This window comes from Lepidochelys kempii, chromosome 7 (genome assembly GCF_965140265.1).
Source record: "Lepidochelys kempii isolate rLepKem1 chromosome 7, rLepKem1.hap2, whole genome shotgun sequence".
NCBI classification, from domain to species: Eukaryota; Metazoa; Chordata; order Testudines; family Cheloniidae; genus Lepidochelys; species Lepidochelys kempii.
This window is the reverse complement of record NC_133262.1, coordinates 15,526,753-15,547,823: the sequence shown is the minus strand read 5'-3', so window position 1 is coordinate 15,547,823 and position 21,071 is coordinate 15,526,753. Positions and strand designations below refer to the sequence as shown.

The 21,071-nt window shown below is 41.9% G+C and overlaps 1 protein-coding gene across 2 annotated transcripts in view; it reads right to left on the bottom strand.

Annotated features, from left to right (window-relative positions):
* The window catches only part of ITPR1 (inositol 1,4,5-trisphosphate receptor type 1), a 247,403-nt gene extending 226,693 nt beyond the window's left edge, over window positions 1-20,710 (bottom strand). The window contains exons 1-3 of one of the 2 annotated variants that reach the window (XM_073351182.1): window positions 20,504-20,710; window positions 9,616-9,723; window positions 5,724-5,794 (exon numbers count right to left, since the gene is read on the bottom strand). In XM_073351182.1, the coding sequence (XP_073207283.1) occupies window positions 5,724-5,794; window positions 9,616-9,723; window positions 20,504-20,508 (184 nt within the window). In that variant the 5' untranslated portion in view covers window positions 20,509-20,710. Of the gene's footprint in view, window positions 1-5,723; window positions 5,795-9,615; window positions 9,724-20,503 lie in introns of those variants that run through there. The other variant, XM_073351183.1, reaches the window with a different exon arrangement.
* Window positions 20,711-21,071: the final 361 nt, after the last annotated feature.

Genomic DNA, 21,071 nt, shown 5'->3' with positions numbered 1-21,071 from the left:
CCCTTGGGATGGAACTCCTTCTGTATCATGGGTCACCAAGGCACCATGCTCATCCAGTTCTTCCCTCACAACTCACCTCTAACATTGAACACAAGGACTGCATCATTAGTGGGCAAAATAATACAAGAACTATTCCTCTTCTCAGCTGCACAGAGAATCCTTCAAAAAAGGCAATTAGTTCTAAGGGCCATTTTCAAGTAGTGAGTGTGTTGTTAGTGCTTAATGATACTTATAAGGTATTTATTATAAAAAGATTTGTGTGTGAAGTAGTTACATCAACAAACAGATTATACATGTAACTGAACCATTACACATATGGAAAGTGGAAGATATTCTAAAAGTTGTGAAGTAAAAGCTATGTATCAGAATATCAAAGGTAAAGTCGCCAAGTTGACAGTGGAGCTTTCAGAGCACACTACAGGCGACTAATTGTCCTCTACGCAACAAGACTTTTTAATCCTGAAATACTGATAGCTAAGTGAAAGCAGAAGGGCCAAATTTTGCCATTGGAAATATACGTATGCATTTTCCCTTTAATTCTATAAAGGTCATGCATGCTTATCAAAGCACAGAATTTGGCCTTAGGCATCTCTTTACCTTTACTGCTGTATTAAAAAGTTTACCTCTTACCACAGACGCTCAAGCAGGTTTCTGCACTTCTTATAAAGAGCATCAGCCATCAAAGTGAAATCCACAGTCATGTTTCTGACATCTCCCATTGAGAAGGTGAATTTTAGGTATTAACTGACATCTGCACAGCTGAAAGCACAGCTCATTTGAAAGCATATTCTCACAAAGATGTAAAGCAGATTACAACATGTAAACATTTTCTGTTCATGAAGACATGCTACCCGCTAAATCACTGGCCTTTGACTACCTGGGCGCCTACTCTAATGGGAAACCCAGAATGTAATTAACCACATTCACTTACTTATAGCAATGCTTTCTGAATGCCCCCACAAGTCAAGCTAAGATTAGACTTCAGCATATTCATATTCTCTCCTTTTAGGTCTCATGGAGAGCAGGCCTCATTACAGCCTCCCAGATCCCACCTAATGCTATGCTTCAGCAAGTACCATGTGAAATCACTGTCACACATTCAATTACAACATAGAACACAGAGTGTACATTGCTCACTTAATATTATTTTTATTACAAATATTTGCACTGTAAAAAAAGTATTATTTTTCAATTCACCTCCTACAAATACTGTCATGCAATCTATCACGAAAGTGCAATTTACAAATGTAGAATTATTTTTTTACATAACCGTACTCAAAAACAAAACCATGTAAAACTTTATAGCCTACAAGTTCACTCAGTCCTACTTCTTGTTCAGCCAATTGCTAAGACAAACAAGTTTTGTTTATTTTTTTACATTGCAAATGTGTAACAAAAATAATATAAAGAAAGGACTCCACACTTTGCTTTCTGCAATTTAAATCAATATATTTGAAGAGTAGGAAAAGCATCCAAAATATTTATTATTGTTTAACAGTGCAATTAAAACTGCAATTAAGAATGCTTAATTTTTTAAAGTCATTTGACAGCCCTAGTTTTAGAACATGTGAGAGACCAGAGACCTTGCTGGGGACTGGACCCAGCCCATAGGTTGAGGGTATCTGTGCTATCTACCTGTTTTAGTCCCAGTGCAAGTGATTTTGCAATATTTTAGCGAGAGGAAAATGCTGGAGGACAAAAGTTATGTTTACCCAAACTGCAAATCACATCCCTGAAGGCCTGTAGCCGCACCCACACTAACTGTAGTCTAGCTAGCTTGTTAAAAATAGCAGTAAGGATGCCACGGTGTAGTCCAGTGCCAGCCGCACAAGCAAGTACATATCAGTGGGATGGAGAGTGGCAAGCAGGCTTGTGCAGCCCACACTGCAGAGTCCTCACAGCTATTTTTAGTGAGCTAGCTAGAGTACAGCCAGCACGGATATGTCTAAATGAGCTGCCACCCGTACCAACTGCTGCAATGTAGACATAACTGTCACTCTAAGATCCTCTCAATGCCAATTGGCAGTGGGCCCACTGTTCTGTGAATTTCCATCAGACCGGACACACTTATAACACATAACTATCATAGTATTTATGTGTAATCTGTAAAGAGTGACATGTAGTATCAAATGAAAACTGGTGACACACCGGTCAAAAATATCATTGTGTGATGTATGTACAGACAGCATGTACAGAATTAGGTGTGTGTCCTGGAAATGTGTTCCTAAAGTGTGTTTTGGAGCAGACTTTATAAACACATTTGTCCTAGACAAAGCAATGTTGATTTGCATGTGTCTATAACGTAAATGGAACATGGGGATGTCAGAGACGATGGGCAATTCATTTGCATCGGAGGTAAACACCAGTTATCAGGAGGATGAAGACACTGCATGGCATCAGCACCCTGGAGACCACCACATGTTGAGCTCCAGGGGGTATAAAGGCAAAGAAAAAGGGCATCTTATGCGCCAACACTCTTTGCGCCTATGACCGGTGGAGCCCCAACTCTTTGGGGTGGAGACGCTGAGAAGTAACTGGAGGTGAGAAAACTTTTAGACAAAGCTTGAAGCCTGCTAAGATTAGATGTAGTCTCTTAGAAGCATGTTCTACTTCTGTTTTATTTGTAACCAATTTCTATTACCTCTGCATAGTATCACTTAGAACTTATTTTTGCTTTATTATAAATCCATCTCTGTGCTATTATATTAAGTGAAGTGTGCACCCTTGGCTGAGCCAGCAGGCTGGTGTGTATTCTGTCTCTTTGGAGACAATGGACTTGGTAATTCTGTGAGCGCCCAGTGACAAGTCTGGATGCTGCAGGGGAACACTTTGGGAACTGAAGTGCACCAAGAGTTAACCTGCAAGGCAAAGTTAGGACTGACAGAGTCCTGAGGAGTTTGTTGGGCTGGCTAATGGACTGGACCATCAGGGAGCTGAAGAACACTTTAGCAGCAGCAGCAAATCTCTCTCACTGAGGCAGAGGAGTAACAAGGCAGCTTACAGTTCAGGATGATCTGAGAAAGTGTCACAGGACCCTAATCCTCAAGTTTGACCAGCCTAAACTCTGGGACCACATGGTGCCATTTGTGCAGAGTTCAGGAGAGCCCTTCTTTAGCGATGTTAAAATATATCAAATCACCTGCTATTTAAAGAACCTGTAAACTTTAGTGGTGTCTGTGCATCTTCAGCCAAAGTTTCCCCTGTTGTGCAACTACAGCCCTTAGTTTGCTGTTGCCTTCCACTCAAGAGGAGGTTGACTTTCTCTGGTGTCTGTGTACAGCGTAGGTTGTGAGGTATTGGTGTCCCCTGTGCTAGGATGCTCGCTCTTGTCATTAAGACACTGGACTGAGACTCAGGAGACCTGGATTGAACTCCTGGCACTGCCATAGAATTCTTGCATGACTGCAGACAAGTCACTTACTCTCTCTATGCCTCTATTTCCAATCTATAGATGAGGAAATACTTCCCTACCCCACAGAAGGTGGCAAAGTCAACCTGAAATGCTCCAACGTAGTTTTGATGGAGGCCATATAAAAATACATAGGCAAAGGGGTGTTACGCACTTTTAAGATCTTTTTGGGGAATTAACATATAAAAGACCATTGTGCTAAGGTTTTATACCTTCCATTGCCATTAACTGTTAAAGGAAAGAACATATAGGCTTCCCTGTGAAGTCTTGGATGAAGTTGCTTCTGCACAGGTTGAAATGGTTGTCCGATTATTCATTTCTCCTTTAATAATTTACAAGCAACCTCCAAACAGAATGTTTTATATGTTGGACAAATGTGTGGTAGGTACTTGTACCTAACTGTAGTCACTAAGCTACGTGAGCGAGAATTATGTCTTTTTCTATTCTTCCTCTCACCTTTCCTGGCTCTTCCTAGTCAAGTCTGTTCTTTTTCCTTCTTAGTCTTTTACACTAAGATCAAAATTTGTTTAGCATCACATATTCCAGTTCATGAGACAACATCCAGAACAGCAGCACTCTACTTTCCTTGGCAAATTTAACATTGAAACTAAAACTACTCTAGACCACTTCTTCAGCATCGTCAATTCATTGTGTATAAGTACACCAATTAGCCATTTAGTAACAAAGTGCCCAGGAAAAAAACGAGCACTTTACAGTGATCTAACAGCAATAACCCATTTATCCCAATTCCCTTTTTACAGGCTGTTTTTAATCAATGTGATCTCATCAGTGTTCTGAATTGTGAGGGAAGAAAAACTGCAGCCTTTCATAAAAGCAAGACCGCAATGGAGAGGGTGCATGACTTTTCTAAGGAGCTGATCACCTGCAGCTCTCAGATTTTCAGTGGGATTGTTGGCACTCCACACGTCTCAAAAAATTTCATTCCAGACCTAAAGAAACAGGGTAGCAAACACAAACTGAAGGTAAAAAGAAAAGGAGGACTTGTGGCACCTTAGAGACTAACCAATTTATTAGAGCATAAGCTTTCGTGAGCTACAGCTCACTTGCTTATGCTCTAATAAATTGGTTAGTCGCTAAGGTGCCACAAGTCCTCCTTTTCTTTTTGCGAATACAGACTAACACGGCTGCTACTCTGAAAACTGAAGGTAGTGTGCTGCAGAACATACCCATTGAAGAGATTTTACACACCCACTCTTTAACCAGCTAGTGCTCATTTTCTGTTTGTTAGGAAGCAATGCAAGATAAATGAATCTTTTATTCCGTTTCTTTGAACTTCAGGCACTAAAAATGAGTGGGGCACAGAGAAGGAATTTAAGAAACTAACTGAGAATGGACCCACATTCATTTCTTCCCTTCCCATTCAAAAATTAGTTTAACAAGGAGAAGTCACTCTGGTCTTCTTTTGACACTGCCTATCTAAGATCTGAAAGAGGAAGGTTTTTACCCCATGTGACCAAGCATATCTTTCATAGGGTTAATTTCCTGGTGCAGGGCAGGAGGGCAAACTTAAACTTATTAGAACGTGGGGAGGTCAAAACAGGAGCTGTTGTGTCGAATCAGGTTCACTCTCTTTCATTTTCTTTCCTAGGGTTACTTTCTGTCATTTTCAATTTCTGTCTATCCAATATTAAACCTATTTATGCTGTCTGTATGTCTTAAAGGAGCCAAATTACACATGGAGAAAAGGAAATGAAACAAACCTGTTTGCATCCTGTTTGCATCGATAAGAAAACCAGCCTAAACTAAACACACCCAAAATATGTTCTTAAACTTATGCAAGCCAACTATTTGTGAAATAGTTGCTCAATACATAAAACAGCAATGTGTCTCCACACCATGAAAGACATTGGGACTGAGTTTAAGTCATCACAAGTGGAAAAGACAGGTTCACAGGAAGATGCTAAATCACCCTACAGAAGGCCAGTAGCTCAAAGACTCTAAAACATGACATACGCCACCATCGTTGTGAACCAGAGATAAGGCATCTTTAAACTATTAGGGTAATAAGTACACCAGGACCCCATTGTGCTAGGCACTGCACAACACACAAAACAAAAAAGACAGTCCCTGCCCCAGAGAGCTTACTAAGTATAAGACAAGAGGCAGCAGGTGGATACAGACAGAGGGAGCAGTACAAGGAAACTATGAGACAATATTAGTCAGCATGATAGGCAGGGGGTTTCAGCCCACCAGCAACCTAACACTTATCAAGTTCATTTGCAGACATCACAGCAAAGGTGAATTTTAAGGAGAGATTTGACGCAGACGATTGTAAGTAAACTTATAATCTTACCTCTGAATTTTTTGGGTGGGTTATTAAGATCACCTGCTTCTGGCTGCACAACACATCTATCGTCCACAAGGCTGCAAAGAAATGAGCAACTCAGGTAAGACTTTTTGTTTGCAAGTGCTACTTCCTAGGTACCAGACACAAAGTGGGTTGCTTTCCAATAGTCAATCCTGTTGGCTGCTTCAATGGAGGACAGAAAATTCCCAGAAACCAACTCATGCCAAATCTTTCTACGAAGCATGCAGCCAATTTGTTTGTGTTGTCCAGAACCACACTGCTGGACAATCAGTAAGTTTATCACTCCTGCTCACTGCATCTTCCTCATGTCCCCTCCTGGGGGGACACATAGATTGGCCCATATTCTAATGAAACGAGCAAAGGCCATACAGCAAGTGTCACCTCTTGGACAGATACCACTATTTGTGAATATGTTATAAACACTCCCCCATTAAAGGGCAGCAAACTGGGGGAAAAAATGATGAATGCATCAGATCACATATTACCCCCAGTGGAGCCTCAGTTAATGTCCAAAAAGCCAGGAACATAAACTACGTTAGCACAGGGACAACACACTCCCGAAAGAGAGAGGAAGGCATAATTGATGCATCCTTGCTTACCGGTCATCAGAAGGTAAAGGTTTCACCTTGGAGCCAGATAGCCAAATATACATCACTGAAAAGAACCACCAGCGTCAGGTCAAAACTGGCTTAATTATGGAGGAGGAGGAGGTTTTTTGTTTGTTTTTTTAAATAGTCCAGTGAAGGTTGGTACCGACAGAAGATCAATCTAACCTCCTCCTGCTTTACCAGGAAGGGGGTAGAATTGGATAACTGCACCTGTAAGGCGTTCCATCAGAGAGTTCCAACAGAGAGCTTCTTCTCTGAGCGTGTACTGGCAAAGACATGGGGGCGTGTCTACTCCCAAGGAACGAAGGAAACAAGGTAAGTATATTGCTGTAACCTATCACAAGTCTTATGCCTTGGACATTTTATAGACCATCTGAAACACCTCTATTTTTCATATACAGTGAAAACGTCTCAGTAAACAAATTTTTTAAAGTATCTCGTTTGACCTTCTTGGCTCAAATTAAGACCTTTCCACTGACCTGTCAAAGAGGCCTTCTACATGCGTATAAAGCACAGTTCCCCACAATGTCCTGAAGGTTTGGGACACTCCATTCTCATATAGTAATAGCTGGGAAAGACAGCTTGAGATCTAGAATATGAGAACTGTTCTTTGCAGAGACTGGTTACGTGCAGGGAGTGTCTTTGAGACAACAATTATGGAAAATCGTGAAGTGCATAGAAGATTAATTGATTCAGAGCGGTTTACATGGACTTAAGAGAAGGTGAACTTCCTATCTATACTATGGTAGATTATCATAATAAAGAAAATAATTTTCTAGTGTGTGCGCGCAACATACAAGATGAGATTTATATACATAATAAAATAGTAATTAGAATAATCAGAATATTGAATTTGGAAAATAGCAAAAGGGAAGTTCTGATTAAGCAGTGAAAGCACATCACAGAAATATTAAACAAGAACACCCTTCAAGATAGATTTACTTGGATGGAACAGCATTAGGATTTATAACAGTATATGTTTTCCATCCTTCATTAACTGTATGCATACGCCGTCACACACAGCATAACATGTGTGTGTTTTGATAGCCTTATATCATAATAACTGAGTATGATTACATTGATTTTTTTCTGAGAGGCTTTAATTTTCTTCAGGTCAAACAGTAAGTGAACTATGTAACAAAGATAATTTGACTATGAAGGGATATTAAGATGCTAATGCATTTCACATAGCAATTGGGATTTCTATTTAAAATCTGGCTCAGAGTACACATGACCATTTTACAGTACAATTACCTTAAAATATTGCAAACGAATTTGAAGAAAATACTAATAGAAGTATCGAGCTGCCAAGGGAAACGTGTTGGCCAGGTCTTGAAAAATACATCCAATGTCTACATATTAACACAAGGACTAAATCTACTAGCCATGGTGAAAAATAGCTGCTCAGTAATGCCATCAAAGCCATAGCCAGTTTATTGTGGCACTGTATTTAATTAAAACATACGGTCAAATCAACTTCCTACTTTGTTTTTTTAAATGTTATTTACTCTTAGGGTTACTTTAACAGTAGAAAAAAAATAGTCAAATATTTGTTTTTCAATTTACTTCACCAATGTTCAGCAAGTAGTATTTGGGCAGTTATACAGCTGGTCGAATGCTACGAAGAGTATGAATCATATTTGATGAGTACCTGGGAAATCTGTCAAATACGTTCACAAAATACTATTCGACCAACCCTACTTACTACATGCTTCGCTTTTATCATACTTTTTTTCCCTTCTGGCAGCATCCCAAATATTCCTCCTTTTCCTATAATAAATCACGGTGCTTTTTCACTGCCTGCTTCTTTTTCTCCCACTAATTTCTCTTTCCCCCTCAGTTGCATTCTCTACATCCACCAAGGTTTTCCTAACTCCTTTCTTCTGCATCCTTCCCACTGCCATATCTTCCTCCCCATAAAATACTTATCTTTTCAGTCATCTCCCTCCAACAGATGATTCCATGCACCCACTCATCCTCATACCTACTCAGAAAGTTTAGCAGCTATTCCAGAACCCTAACAGTTCAAGGACTAAATCTACCAGTCTGGGGCAACGTCCAGGTAAGATGCCAACCATCACTAGCTGCTGGGAAATGGGGAAGAGGGGACGCTGTCTCTTTCCCCTGCTCAAAAGCTTCATCTCTCACATGCATCTGGACATTAGGAACTGAATTTGCAGCCACTATAACTGCCTCACCCACCCCCAGGTCCCTCTGACTGGAAGGGAGCAGCAGTGGGTCTCTCTAGCCCTCATCCCACCAACCTTCCTGACTGCTACTTTACTGCTCATTCAGCTTCCTGGTTGCCATGGTAAACGGTCTACCAGTTACTCTGCCCTTCCTCAGCATTTTATCTGCTGTTACCCCTCTCCCAGACGTCACTGCTTTGTCCAGTGAATAGCTCCAGTGCCGGTCTCTGATGTGAACAGCTGTCCCCAGGCAGCAGGAGAGTGAAATTAAACAGGTTTGTGTTATTTTTTATTCAAAACTTAGATTCTCCTGGAGTTGATGACACTCACCAAGGGAAAGCTTCCTTGCCCTAGAAGAGTGGCCACCTAACGCTTATTGATTAAGGAAGCGGCCTGGACTGGTTTCTGAGAAGAGTCGCTGAATGGCTAGTCTACCAGGGAGCACATAGTATGGTGTTTGTCAGGGTGGTCAGGCCATCGAAGAAAGTGCACCAAGCAACAGAAGCAAGCAAGGCAGGGCTACCGCTCCAGTTCTTGGCGATGCAGCCCAGCAGCAAAAAAAGTAAATACCCTAGAGTTGGAGAAGTGTGATGTTGTTTACATGAGAAATCTTAGGCACATCGGAAGAGGTAGGACCAGTCATTAGTGATAAATACTGGTGCAGATGCAATACGACCTACTCTTTTCCTTTAAAATATCTACCTAAGCTGCCTTCCATGCTCCATCAGCAGATTATACCTAGGGGCCTGCTCCTTCCCAAGCACGAAGCACACTTCCTTACTCACTTCCCTCCCGCTATAACTTAACCGTGGCAAGCTATTTGCCCATCCCATGGTAAAACCATACCATTTCCATTCCTAACCCCTCTGTCCTCTCAAGTGAAAGCTTTCTATCTGCTACGTTGCTTTGGGCTATTTTCAAAACATGACAAGTCTTTACAGAAGACTCCCCCAACTTATTCCATTATTTATGGGTACAGGAAACACCCAGATCCATTAGACTCAGGATTACTAGCTCAGCCTTGTCGGTCTTTTACACAGCTAAGGACATCTTTCAATGCAAGACAACAGCTGCCCTTACCCCAAGGTGCTGATAAATCCATTCGTTGAGCCCTCTGCATATAGAGAGCAAATGTCTCCAATATGAAGGAAGCTTGACATCTTGTCAGACATTTCCTGCTTGTTGGTCCTAGGAAAAAAGAGAAGATAGGGAAAAGGAGTGTTAGTGTATTTACTAGGTAAAATAATTCTCTGAGTAAGAGCCCCATAGACAACAAGCCAAAACACAAAAAAATTCAGAGTGAACACTTGATGCAATTCCAAGAAAGTGCTGACGTTAAAATGATAAAAGCTTTTTAAAAAAAAAAAAAAAATCCACGAGTCTAGTCACCATCTGGCTAACTGAACAACTCCTTGATCCTGAGATTGATGTATTAGAGACAGGAAGTTTTGACTGTAGCTTCTACAGTTGCAAGAGTATTTCCCAGCCCATGGTGCAGTGAAAACTTAGATAGGTATCTCAGGGCAAAGACAATTTGAGCTCCACATTGTCCACATTCAATTATTTTTGTTTACCCAGTTTATCATACAGATGTTCACTTAAAAGATTCCATTCCAGGCACACATTCTCACCAGGTGGAGAATGGGCTTAAAGAAAAGGAAGAAAGGAGCAGATCCCCTTAATTTAAGGCATTTTACTTACAGTATTGTTCTAAACCAGGAAAGATTTCTCAGCGTAAGCCAGTTGTGCTAGTTCCAGAGCAGACTTAGTGCATTCAGGAGCAATTTGAAAGTATTGGCCTTTTCTCACCCCGTTCCCGCTCCCCTGGTGCCCACCTTGCCCCGTTCCCGCTCCCGCTCCCCCCTGGGATATAATGAAATGATGGTCAAAGGAATTTTAATGAAAGATATTAGCATGGTTTGTAAGTATTTTTGTCAGCTGCTCCATCAATATATGTCAGTAGCTACCATCTTAACAGAAATACAGTATTAATGAAGACATTGTGGGAAATGTTATTGTAGATGTTTGGCAGCAGATTCTCCACGAAACAACCAAAAGACTCCTGGAAAACCACAACTGGAATTTAAGTGATTAAACCAGAGGTGGGCAAACTACAGCCCGCGGGCCACATCCAGCCCACGGGACCATCCTGCCCGGCCCCTGAGCTCCCAGCCGGGGAGTCTAGTCCCCAGCCGCTCCCCTGCTGTCTCCCCTCCCCCGCAGCCACGCAAGTATTGTTCTGGCCCGCCGCTCCTACCAGGCAGTGTGGGGAGCGTGTCTGGCTCCAGCCGAGCGGCGCAGCTCCAAGCTCCTGCTGCTCTGAGCAGCATGGTAAGGGGGTGGGGAGCAGGGGGGTTGGGTAAAGGGGCAAGAGTCCCGGGGCGCAGTTACGGAGCAGTTGCATGGTGCAGAGGTCAGGGGATAGGGAAGAGGGAGGATTGGGAGTCAGAGTCCCGGGGGGGGGGGGTCCCAGGGGGCAGTTACAGGCAGAGGGTCCCGGAAGGGGGCAGTCAGGGGATGAGGAGCAGAAGGCGGTTGGATAGGGGTTGGGGGGGCAGTTAGGGGCAGAAGGTCCCGAGAGGGGGCGGTCAGGGGATGAGGAGTGGGGAAGGGTTTGGATGGGTTGGGGGTTTAGGGGGCACAGTCAGGGGGCAGGAAGTGGGAGGGGGCAGAGGCCAGGCTGTTTGGGGAGGCAGAGCCTTCCCCACCCGGACCTCCATACAGTTTTGCAATCCCAATGTGGCCCCTCGGGCGAAAAAGTTTGTCCACCCCTGGATTAAACAGACTTTAAAATATACACTTAAAATGGAAGTCAACCCCCTGTGAAATGAAATTCAATTCTGTGCAGAAGTGCCAAAACCGTCACTCATTGTTGCTGACTCTCACCATTTTAATCCCAAGCTTCAGCTAACTGGTGTTTTCTTCTTAAAGCCCAGGCTTCTGGATTCATGCCATTATGTGAGAGTCTGAGCTGTTACTTTAAAAAATGAAGGCACATTTCTAACCCTCATGGCATAGGAGCTGGACCTAGGAGTGCTGGGGATACTGCTGCACTCCCTATCTTGAAGTGGTTTCCATCATATACAGGGTTTACAGTTGGGTTCAACAGCCTTCAGTACCCTCACTATACAAATTGTTCCGGCACCCCCACCTCACGGTCACAGAAAAGAGTTTCAAAGTTCAAAAAGCAGAAGACAAATAAAAAGAACTCTGAATTTAATATTTGTTCAAATCTCATGAATTTTAGCCAGCATCACAGTTGTTGGGTGGTGCCTGACTCATGGTTTTTCAACAGTTGGGTCATTCTTGAATTACTACCTTCTTTCTGAAATCTGTTGTTCAGGGTACTAACAGCTCTGCTGATTTATATGCCCTTGGAGCCTGATCCTGCCCTCCGGAATGCAAATGGAGCTGTGCCCAAGTAAGGTGCTCAGGGCTGGACCTCAGTTTTAAAGGACAAATAAAAATACTCCCAACCCTCACTAACCAGCACTATTGTTCTTGAGAACTGACATGTAAGAGTCACACTAAAGTGATCCTCCATCAGGAGGGAGAATTAAATAGCAGGAAATTATACTTATTACAGAGCACAGCCTTGACATTGTGAGTGGGATAAGCATTCTCATTTCATTGAACATTAACTTGTTTACTGCCAGAGGTAGGGTTCAAATGTATTAAGTAAGGTCTGGGCTCAGCAAGCACAGAGTTAGGAACATTTGTTGGGGGTGGAGGGTTAGCAACTGCTGTGCATAATATGAAGCTGTGAATCTAGACTGCATTTTGTCTCCTAAAACACTGTAACCAACTATCCCTTTACCATGCTCCAAACCAAGGTTCTTGTGCCATGAAGATACACTGTGATTTGCAGAATTAAAAATCCAAGTCAAGAACAGCAAAAATCAATGGGCCAAGTTCATAACCGATGTAAATTGTTCAACTCCTCGGAAGTCAATAAAGCTATGCCTGCTTATGGCAGCAGTGTGCTGGCTTAAGGCTCCTTCAACAGCACTAATTCATACAGCCACAGTGTATACATGATGCTTGTTTCTCTTAGTAGATGAGGAGCTTAATACTATGATGTTTTAAAATAGATGCCCGAAAACATACATGATATGCAGAGTGATTGAATTAGCCTCAGGAGAAATATTATCTTTCCCTTTTCCTCAGTTGGATTTCAACTGCACACTTCAGCATTATGACAAGATTTCCAGATCTGGGTTTCTGAAGTCAGGCTCCCCAGTCCCTATGTGGGCATACACACATATGCTCATGCATGTTCAATGAGGATCACTTTAAATTTACCGAGCAAAACACTGAAGTCAGCGGGAGCTGCAGATACTCAGCACTACCGGGGTGTGTGGGGGGAAAACGGCCACATATTTCAGTCCTTAAATATGGATTTATTAGCCTGACTTCATGTAGTCAGGGTTGAAAAGACACAGCCTTACTGTCTTGTAGTTTTTGAGTATCCACACACACTAAAATTTTCAGTTATAAAAAAAACACAATGTCCAGAGAAGAGGAAGGACTTGGGTAGCAGGAACTTGGTAACACAGGATGCGAACTACTCTTCCCACAGCAGTGCACCAGTTATGTCCCTAGGGAAGAGGCCTTTAAGATCATTTAACTTTAGAAAAGGCATCGATGTTCACCACAGCTGTACGCTGGAAAATGTAGAGGTCAAAACTACTGACTTCCAACAGAGACGACAAGAATGTCTTTCTCGGACATCCAGAATATGAAAAATTGAAATCCCAGACACTCTGTCCAAAGCCAGGCTTAAGGACAGGACAGTAACTTTCAAACATGCCTCTGCGATTATTCAGTCTTCTATATCAAAGACAGTTTACATGTTTAAGGAAACTCAAATTTAACCAGATTTACCCTTGACAAATTAGGAAAAGTAACCCTGGAGAGGATTCAACGAGTCTCTATTACGAACAGAACTTTATCATCTGTCCCTTCATTGAAACTTTCATGAACTTTGCACAATAAATAATAAGGTCTTCACAACAGCCGAAATTTAACAGTGCAGGATCAGAGCCTCCCTATCAGTAAGGGGGAGAAGGTAGAAGCTGATGTAATTGAGCACTGTCTACCTATATTACACTCTTGTATACCTAAGGACTACCAAACAACGTGTATGACACTGAACTTAAACATGTGCTCAGAATTTATTAGATTGGACAGTACTTGGGAAGATGCTGAACTGGCAGGTAGAATGACAGACCAAATTATCCAACAGACCTTCCCATATCTAAGATTTACAGGCAATGAGAAAAAATTAGTGAGTGAGTTTAGCTTGCTTCCAGCTAGTTAGTTAGTTTCCCGATCTGACACAGGCTTATAAACACCTACAAAAAAAAGCATCTCCTGACTGATTAGGCATTTGTGTTTCAACAAAGCTGAAAATGTTTAGCTACCAGGAAATGAGCTCCCCCACCCCCTTGCATCAAGAGGCACACTTATATTTGGATTCACAGGACACAGGGGTTGTCAATTAAAAAAAAAACCTGAAGCTCTTGGTCTGTTGCTTTGAATCATATCTTTGGTATTCAGTTGTATTTTACTTATGTTGGGGTATTTGGGGTCAAAACGTAAAGCCAAGATTTCCAAAGCCCGGACAGGAACTTTGGGTGACCAACTTGAGACATCTTAAAGTGGCCTTGATTTTCAGAAAGTGATGAACACTCACCCTCAGAGTAAGGCCTCTAAAAACTGTCTCAAATCAGCCACCCAGAAGTTGTGGCACTTAATCAATAATTGCTTTTGAAAGTCTTGGCACAGATTCAGATCACACTTAGGCTACACTGACTAACAGGAAGGTTTCCCTCTTGTGGCCAACATGTCCAATGTCTCAGGTGTCCTGTGTCCAGGTCCACAAGAAACCCCTTCCTCATCACATATAAATGGAATAATTCAAGATGAATACTAGACATCATAAAATACGATGTTTCTACAGTTCTATAAGGGGGACGGGGCGGGGGAGGACGGGAGAACTCCTACAAACATGAACAGTAACTAGTTTTTATGGTTAAAAGTATACATGCTTTTCAACTCAAAAAGCAATTAGGCTACTGTAAACAGAACAATTGCTAGGCAATTTGTTTATTTTAGATATGCAAGTGCCAACTTAAACCGAGTAGTCAACTGATGCTGTACACAAAAACGAGTAAAACAAAAACAAACTTCTCCTGAGAACAAGTGGAATCAGAGTCTTTTAACAGTGATCCCCCCCACACCATCATCACACCACAAAATTCTGGATAAGAGGAAAAAAAAAAAAGTTACCTGAAAGACTTCAGATATCAGAAAAAGAAAATGGCAGGTGCCAGGTCATGAAACAATGTATTCCTCTCAGTGTTTAAATGGAAGATTAAAATAAAGATTCTTTCTGAGAACAGCTACTAGATTTCAGTAATGAAACCCAATCATAAGGAGATACCAGCAGTTTGGCAGTTATAACTTTCAGAGCCCTGAGCCATGTTGAAAGCATCAAAGGCCACGAAGGAGCAAACATGATAGTAAGGTACAAACAAACAAAAATCCCATTTCCTCTGAACCTGCATTGACAGGCCTAACTCAAGATAGAAGCAACAACCGCAGCATCAATCTGGAACTTAAAAGATAAAGATGTTATTTTCCTCCTAATTGTAAGCATCTAATTTAGAGATAAATATTATATTTGGGCTGGGAGAAAGGAAGTTTTAAAGCTGAACTTTCTAGTTTTTAAAAGTTAGGCATGAAACATGGACATGGACTGTTAGGCAGAATATTTTTTTCAACACCCACATCCACAAAAATATAAAAAGTTTGTTTAACCTTTTATTCAAAAAAAATTCCTTAGCAACATTTCACTTAGGCCATGTCTACACTAGAACTTATGTCTGCAAAACTTTTGTCACTCAGGAGTGTGTGGGAGGGGAAAAACAACAAACAAACAAACAAAAAACCACCCTCTGGCCAACCTAGCTACAGTCGCTCAGTGAGCTGTTTTTATTATGTTGACAGGAGAGCTCTCTCCCGTCAGCATAGAGCATTCCCGTAGCTGTGTTTATGGTGGCATAGCTGTATCGGTACAGCTGTGCTGCTGTAAACCCATAAGTGTAGTCATGACCTTAAATATTATTAAAGTTATCAATTCAATTAAAAGTTTTGGACCTAAAAGCTTTACATGTCTCTTTAAATAGGTTTTATTTGAAATGTGTATTGTTCATTAGGCAAGAATTAATTTCACTCTCTTTGAGAAGTTGCCTTGAAATAATTAAATGCAGAAACCTGTTTCAGCCTCGTGAGAATTCCAAAGCACTGGTTTGCAGGTCATTTTGCAGTTCTATAGCATTATTGTTCTAAGGTAATGGATTTAGCTGAATCCAGACAGTGAATTAATCTGTACAGGAACTCTATGTTCTCCTGGAAGTTTCAGTACTTGCCCTTCTACCTGTCCCCTATAGGGCACATATCTGAACACCAGCCTGTAATGCACTGGTTCTCAAACTTTTGTACTGGTGACCCCTTTCACGCAGCAAGCCTCTGAGTGTGACCCCCCCACCTTACAAAATTATTTAAAAAAAAAAACCACCAACCTCTTTTTTATATATTTAACACCATTATAAATGTGGGAGGCAAAGTGGGCTTTGCGGTGGAGGCTGACAGCTTGCGACCGGCCCCATGTAATAACCTCGTGACCCCCTGAGGGGTCCCGACCCCCAGTTTTAGAACCGCTGCTGTAATGCAAGGTGCAGGAGAGCGGAGCAGAGTGTGCTACATTCTTACTGAGTAGTGGGATAGTTATGGGACTGACCCTTCGTTTGTCAAAAAACAGCCTCTTAATAGTGGTGGAAAACTTCCTTGCCATTATTTGTCCAAACTTTCACCATTAAAGAGAGACATGGAGCACTTTCAACTGCTTATGCAAATGTTACTTATTACTTTGTGCATATTGTCACTATAGCCTGGCCTTTCTATACAAAGCTTAGAAGAACTGTAAAATTCATATGCAGGAATGATCATCCCTGAACACAAGGTTCAGCAAACAGGGTTAAACATTTAACTCTTGCATTGCCAATATCACCCCTATAACCTTGTGCAACTAAACGATGAAGCTCTCCCACGATCCCACTGGCTTCAATGAGATGTCTCATATGAAGGAGGACTGGACCTAAACATAAGATTCAAAGCAGGTCATAGCCCCTTGACCTCAAAAGACTGTAGGAAATGGAGTATAAATCTGATACTTTGTAATTGAAGCTCTGCATGTTAAGAGGCTTTCACCCATCTTCCTATGCAAGTGCAATTCCTAACAACAATTGAACCAGAACAAACAATGCAGTGTGTGGGGCCCAAGTGACAAGTATCTGCTACCTTAACAAGATGTCTGCTTTAAAAAAAAAAAAAAAATTAAGAAAAGGAGAAGCATTTGTACCATTTACTTATTCTGATTTTCACTCCTGTTTAGAAGACTCCGTTGTAAAAGCGATGGAGCCATCAAACTAGTGGTGAAAATTTGCTTGAAGAGGAGGAGGAGGAGTCTGGGCTGCTCCAAAGCCCCACATTGCTGGTGGTTTGCCATCCTCCTCCTCTAACAATTTAACACCAAAGGGCTTTTCACAGTATTTGACAGATGCCTGATCTCTCATGTTTACCTTGCATGGTATTTTAAATACTTGAACCTACATCAAAAAATCCTCTTCATAAAATAAATAAAGCCTCTTTGGTGGCAGTTTTATTTCCAGCAATTGGGCTGGATGGGGGGGGGGGGCAGGGGGGAGAAAAAACACAGGAGCCTTAATCTTTGAAAGAGACAGTTCCAGCAATGTTTGTTTTGAGCTAAAAAGCTACTTGCTGTGCCTTGCATGCCAGTGATCCTTTCATTTCGCTATTATGATAATTGAGCAATAGAGCACATCGAAAGTAACTAGAAATTGGCAATTTTCGTTGCATCATTGCTGAAATAGGGGAAGCACTTCACGGAGCGTTTTTGCTGTCTTCTTCACTACTTACATAGTTTAACTAGATAAGATTAGAGTCCTAAACTATACTTAACTGCTGAGACTTTATTCCATTAGACAGGCCAAGTAATCTGGAGTGGAAGTTCATGTTTTACCTTTGTTTCTGATGGAAGAAAGTTTGAATTTCCATTTGGGAAAAAGAAAGGCAAAGTGAAAAATAGCTATAGCATTAAAATCACGCAACATCTAAAGGACGGATCATTGTCTGTGCCCAGAATCCTATAACTTGGCAATGATGAGGCTGTAACTCTGACCAAAGAAGCACCCAGGGCCTGATTCAAAGGCCAAAGTCAAAAGTAGTTTATAGATCTCTGTGATATCATCTTTGGATGAGTACCCAACATTCTGAATCAGTCCCTATGGCACATCTAGCTTTTCTGAAATGGACACGGAGAGCTGACATTTCTCATATTTGTTCTGAAAGAGTTGGTTCCTTCGCTCCCTCTCCGGCCAGGGGCTGTGAGAAAGAGATTAGTAAGAATTCCATTCTGCATTGAAAACAGCTAAGGAAAGGAGGGGTGAGGAAGAGGAGGAAGTGCTTATTTACCAGGGTTGTTTTTTTTTTAATTTAAATTAACTACTCTTTTGGGGGGTGGCAGAACTCAAAAATTGTTTTATTTATAAACAAAAAGGTTTGGCACATATGAAAACATTTTGTTCTTAAAGTTCAAAGATGCTTCACAAACACATGCGTTCTACATGGAAAGACTAAATGTGCAGAGCTCACGGTAACACAGTATAAGCTGATACCTCTTGACTGTCAAAATCATTTCCATGCACTGAGCAGCCATCCATAGACCCTTGACTTGAATCGTACTCAAAGTCCACATTAGAGTCAATGTTTGCACCAGCTCAAATACAAGCTCTCTTGGTAATATATGCAGAGCTGGCAGCATAAGGATACAACATTCCTGCAGGGTTAGGTCCTGCCACTGTCTACTACACACTTTCAAAGGGCATTAGAAGGGGCTAAGGGGTACTGTCAGCTTTTCTGATAAAGCTTTGGTACTGCAGAATCAGACAGATATTTGAGTGATTACACATTAAAGGGTATCAACACCGGATAACTAACTATCTAGTGTAGGATTTCATCTTCCTCCTACTCCTCAGTCATCTCTGTCCAGGAGTCTGCTGACTGCAGAACAATTGCCATTTGGCAAGGCAGATTGTGAGAAAGAGACAATACAGTGCACCTTCAAGAATTACTTTTTTTCCTTATTATTTGCACTGAAGTAGGGGACTGTCCTGAAAAACCTCGCAATCTAACCCAACAAGACAGAGGATGTGAAGGGAAACAAAGGCACAGAGAAGGGATATGACTTGCTCAAGGTGACACAGCAGGTCAGTGTCAGAGCCAGGATTAAAAACCCAGGTCTCCTGACTCCCAGCCCAGTGCCCTGAGCTCTAGATCACACTGCCTTGACGTTTTTCATTAAGATAAAAGACAGCGTCCTTGAGGGCTTGTCTACGCCATGCAGCTTTTAGCAACAAGGCTGTGTCGAGACAGCCTTGTTGCTAAAAGTCAGCGTGTGCGAATGCTGTATTGGTACTTTGTCAACACTTTTGCCGACAAAATACTTCTAGCCCCGCAAACAGCGTTAGCTTTGTCGGCAGGAGAACGCTCCTGCCAACCTAGCCACATTCACACGGCCACTTGCGTCAGCAAAACTTTTGTCTTTTCCGGGGCTGGCGTTTTTAAGTACCCATGAAAGAAAAATGTTTTGTCGACAACTTCGCAGTGTAGACATACCCTCAGACTGGAACCTGTCAGTCAGCAGCTCTGTCTCACCCTTTTCTTGAAGCAAAGAAATTAAAAGCAAGAATCTAAGTAGATATGGGGATATGGCATTGGCAGGTATTTTTCATGCACAAAAGCGAGGAAGTTCCAGTATGCTGAATTCATGTAGTTTGTCAGTTAAAATATAATCAACTATTATACTTTACTGATGGTATCATACAGATGCTCAAGCGCTTTATAAAAAGAGATAAGACATTTAATCATCTTACTGACGTAAACCCAAACAAGTCATTAACACGGACAAGAAAACCTCTGCTACACCCTTTCCTTTTCTTTATCTGCACCCCTTTCCTGGTTTGCCAAGCCCAGCCTAGTCAGAAGGGATGTACAACATGTCAAATAGCAATGTGGATTATCTGTTCCTCTTGCAGAAAAATAAGGCTGAAAGTCAATCCATGGTAATGATGTGCTAAGTAGAAGTTATGCTTTGATAGGTTAGTTTGAATATCAATTTGGATGGCTACTGTAAGAAATGCAACTAGCAGATTTTATTGACAGACGTCTGTGGAAAACTCAAAGAAAAGAATCCCCATTAGAGGGACACCTATCAGGCTAAAAATAATTTTTAAAGGTTTCAGACCAAAGTGTGACAGTGTCTCTTTAATTCTATTAAGAGTAAGAAGTGCTTAGTAAAGTCAATACCTGCTGGCTCTAATACAGAAGGGAGAAAGCAGCTTAGATGCCTCAAAGCACACAGTGTTATCCAGAGTATTTTAATATAGTAAAAGGAGAGAGTTGGACTATGCCAAGGGACCCAGAGGCAGCCACTGTGGCAGGTGACAGCAAACCCGCTGTATATTGTCTATTGGAGCTTGGCCAAAGAAGAAAGCTGGCCAGGGAGCAAAAAGTAGTTTCTGATCTCACCTTCTCTACACAGCTAAACCTTCACCAGGAGTCTTTCCTCTTGACTCTCCCACATCCCCAAAATCCTGAGCTCATTTGCTACCTCACATGATCTAAGTTCTGTGGCAAATATGATACCTCCTGAATTTACACAACCTCTAACATCTAGAACATTTTCCTTTTCCCATAACAAATCCCACAATCCCTTATCCCCCCGCTTCAATTCATCTCACCCTACTTCCCAAAACTTCCATCATTCTCAGCTCCTACTCCTCCCTGCCCTGCTCCCCACTGCCTCCTTTCCCTTCAAATGCACCTCATTGTGAAAGCTCCGGTCCTTCTGGCTGCTCTTGGGTCTAGTTCTGGGATCTGGTCCAGCTGGACAGCTCCTTGCAGCTTTGGGTCCCCACTGGCAATGCACTTGACTCTTTCCTTCCACTAGCAGCTCTCTTCCTGCTGAAGGTTTTGTAGTCTTCTCGGTCTTCTCTAGCTGCAGCAGCCACTAGGAGGTGGTGAAATTTACTGCTGCTCTTTTATAGATGCTTCTGCAAGCATCCAGGTTCTGCAGTGAAGAGCCTCAATACCTGTTAGAAAGCCTGTAGAGGAGGAGCCGCTAGCACCATGTGACTACCACATGCTCTGCAGAGCACCACTGGTAGCCACTGAACCTACTTAAAGAATTGCTGATATAAAAATAGCAATACCAGTTGGACTCATTTACAGAGGAAGGCTCCGGTCCCTGGTCTGACTCGTACATGCTGGATTCCCACTGTACTCCAAGTTGTTGTTTTACAGAATGCAAGTCCGAGTTCTTCTTCTAAGCAAAGGTTCTTCCAGATATTGCACCAACTTAGCTCGTAAAGAGCATTAGCAGCAGAATCTGC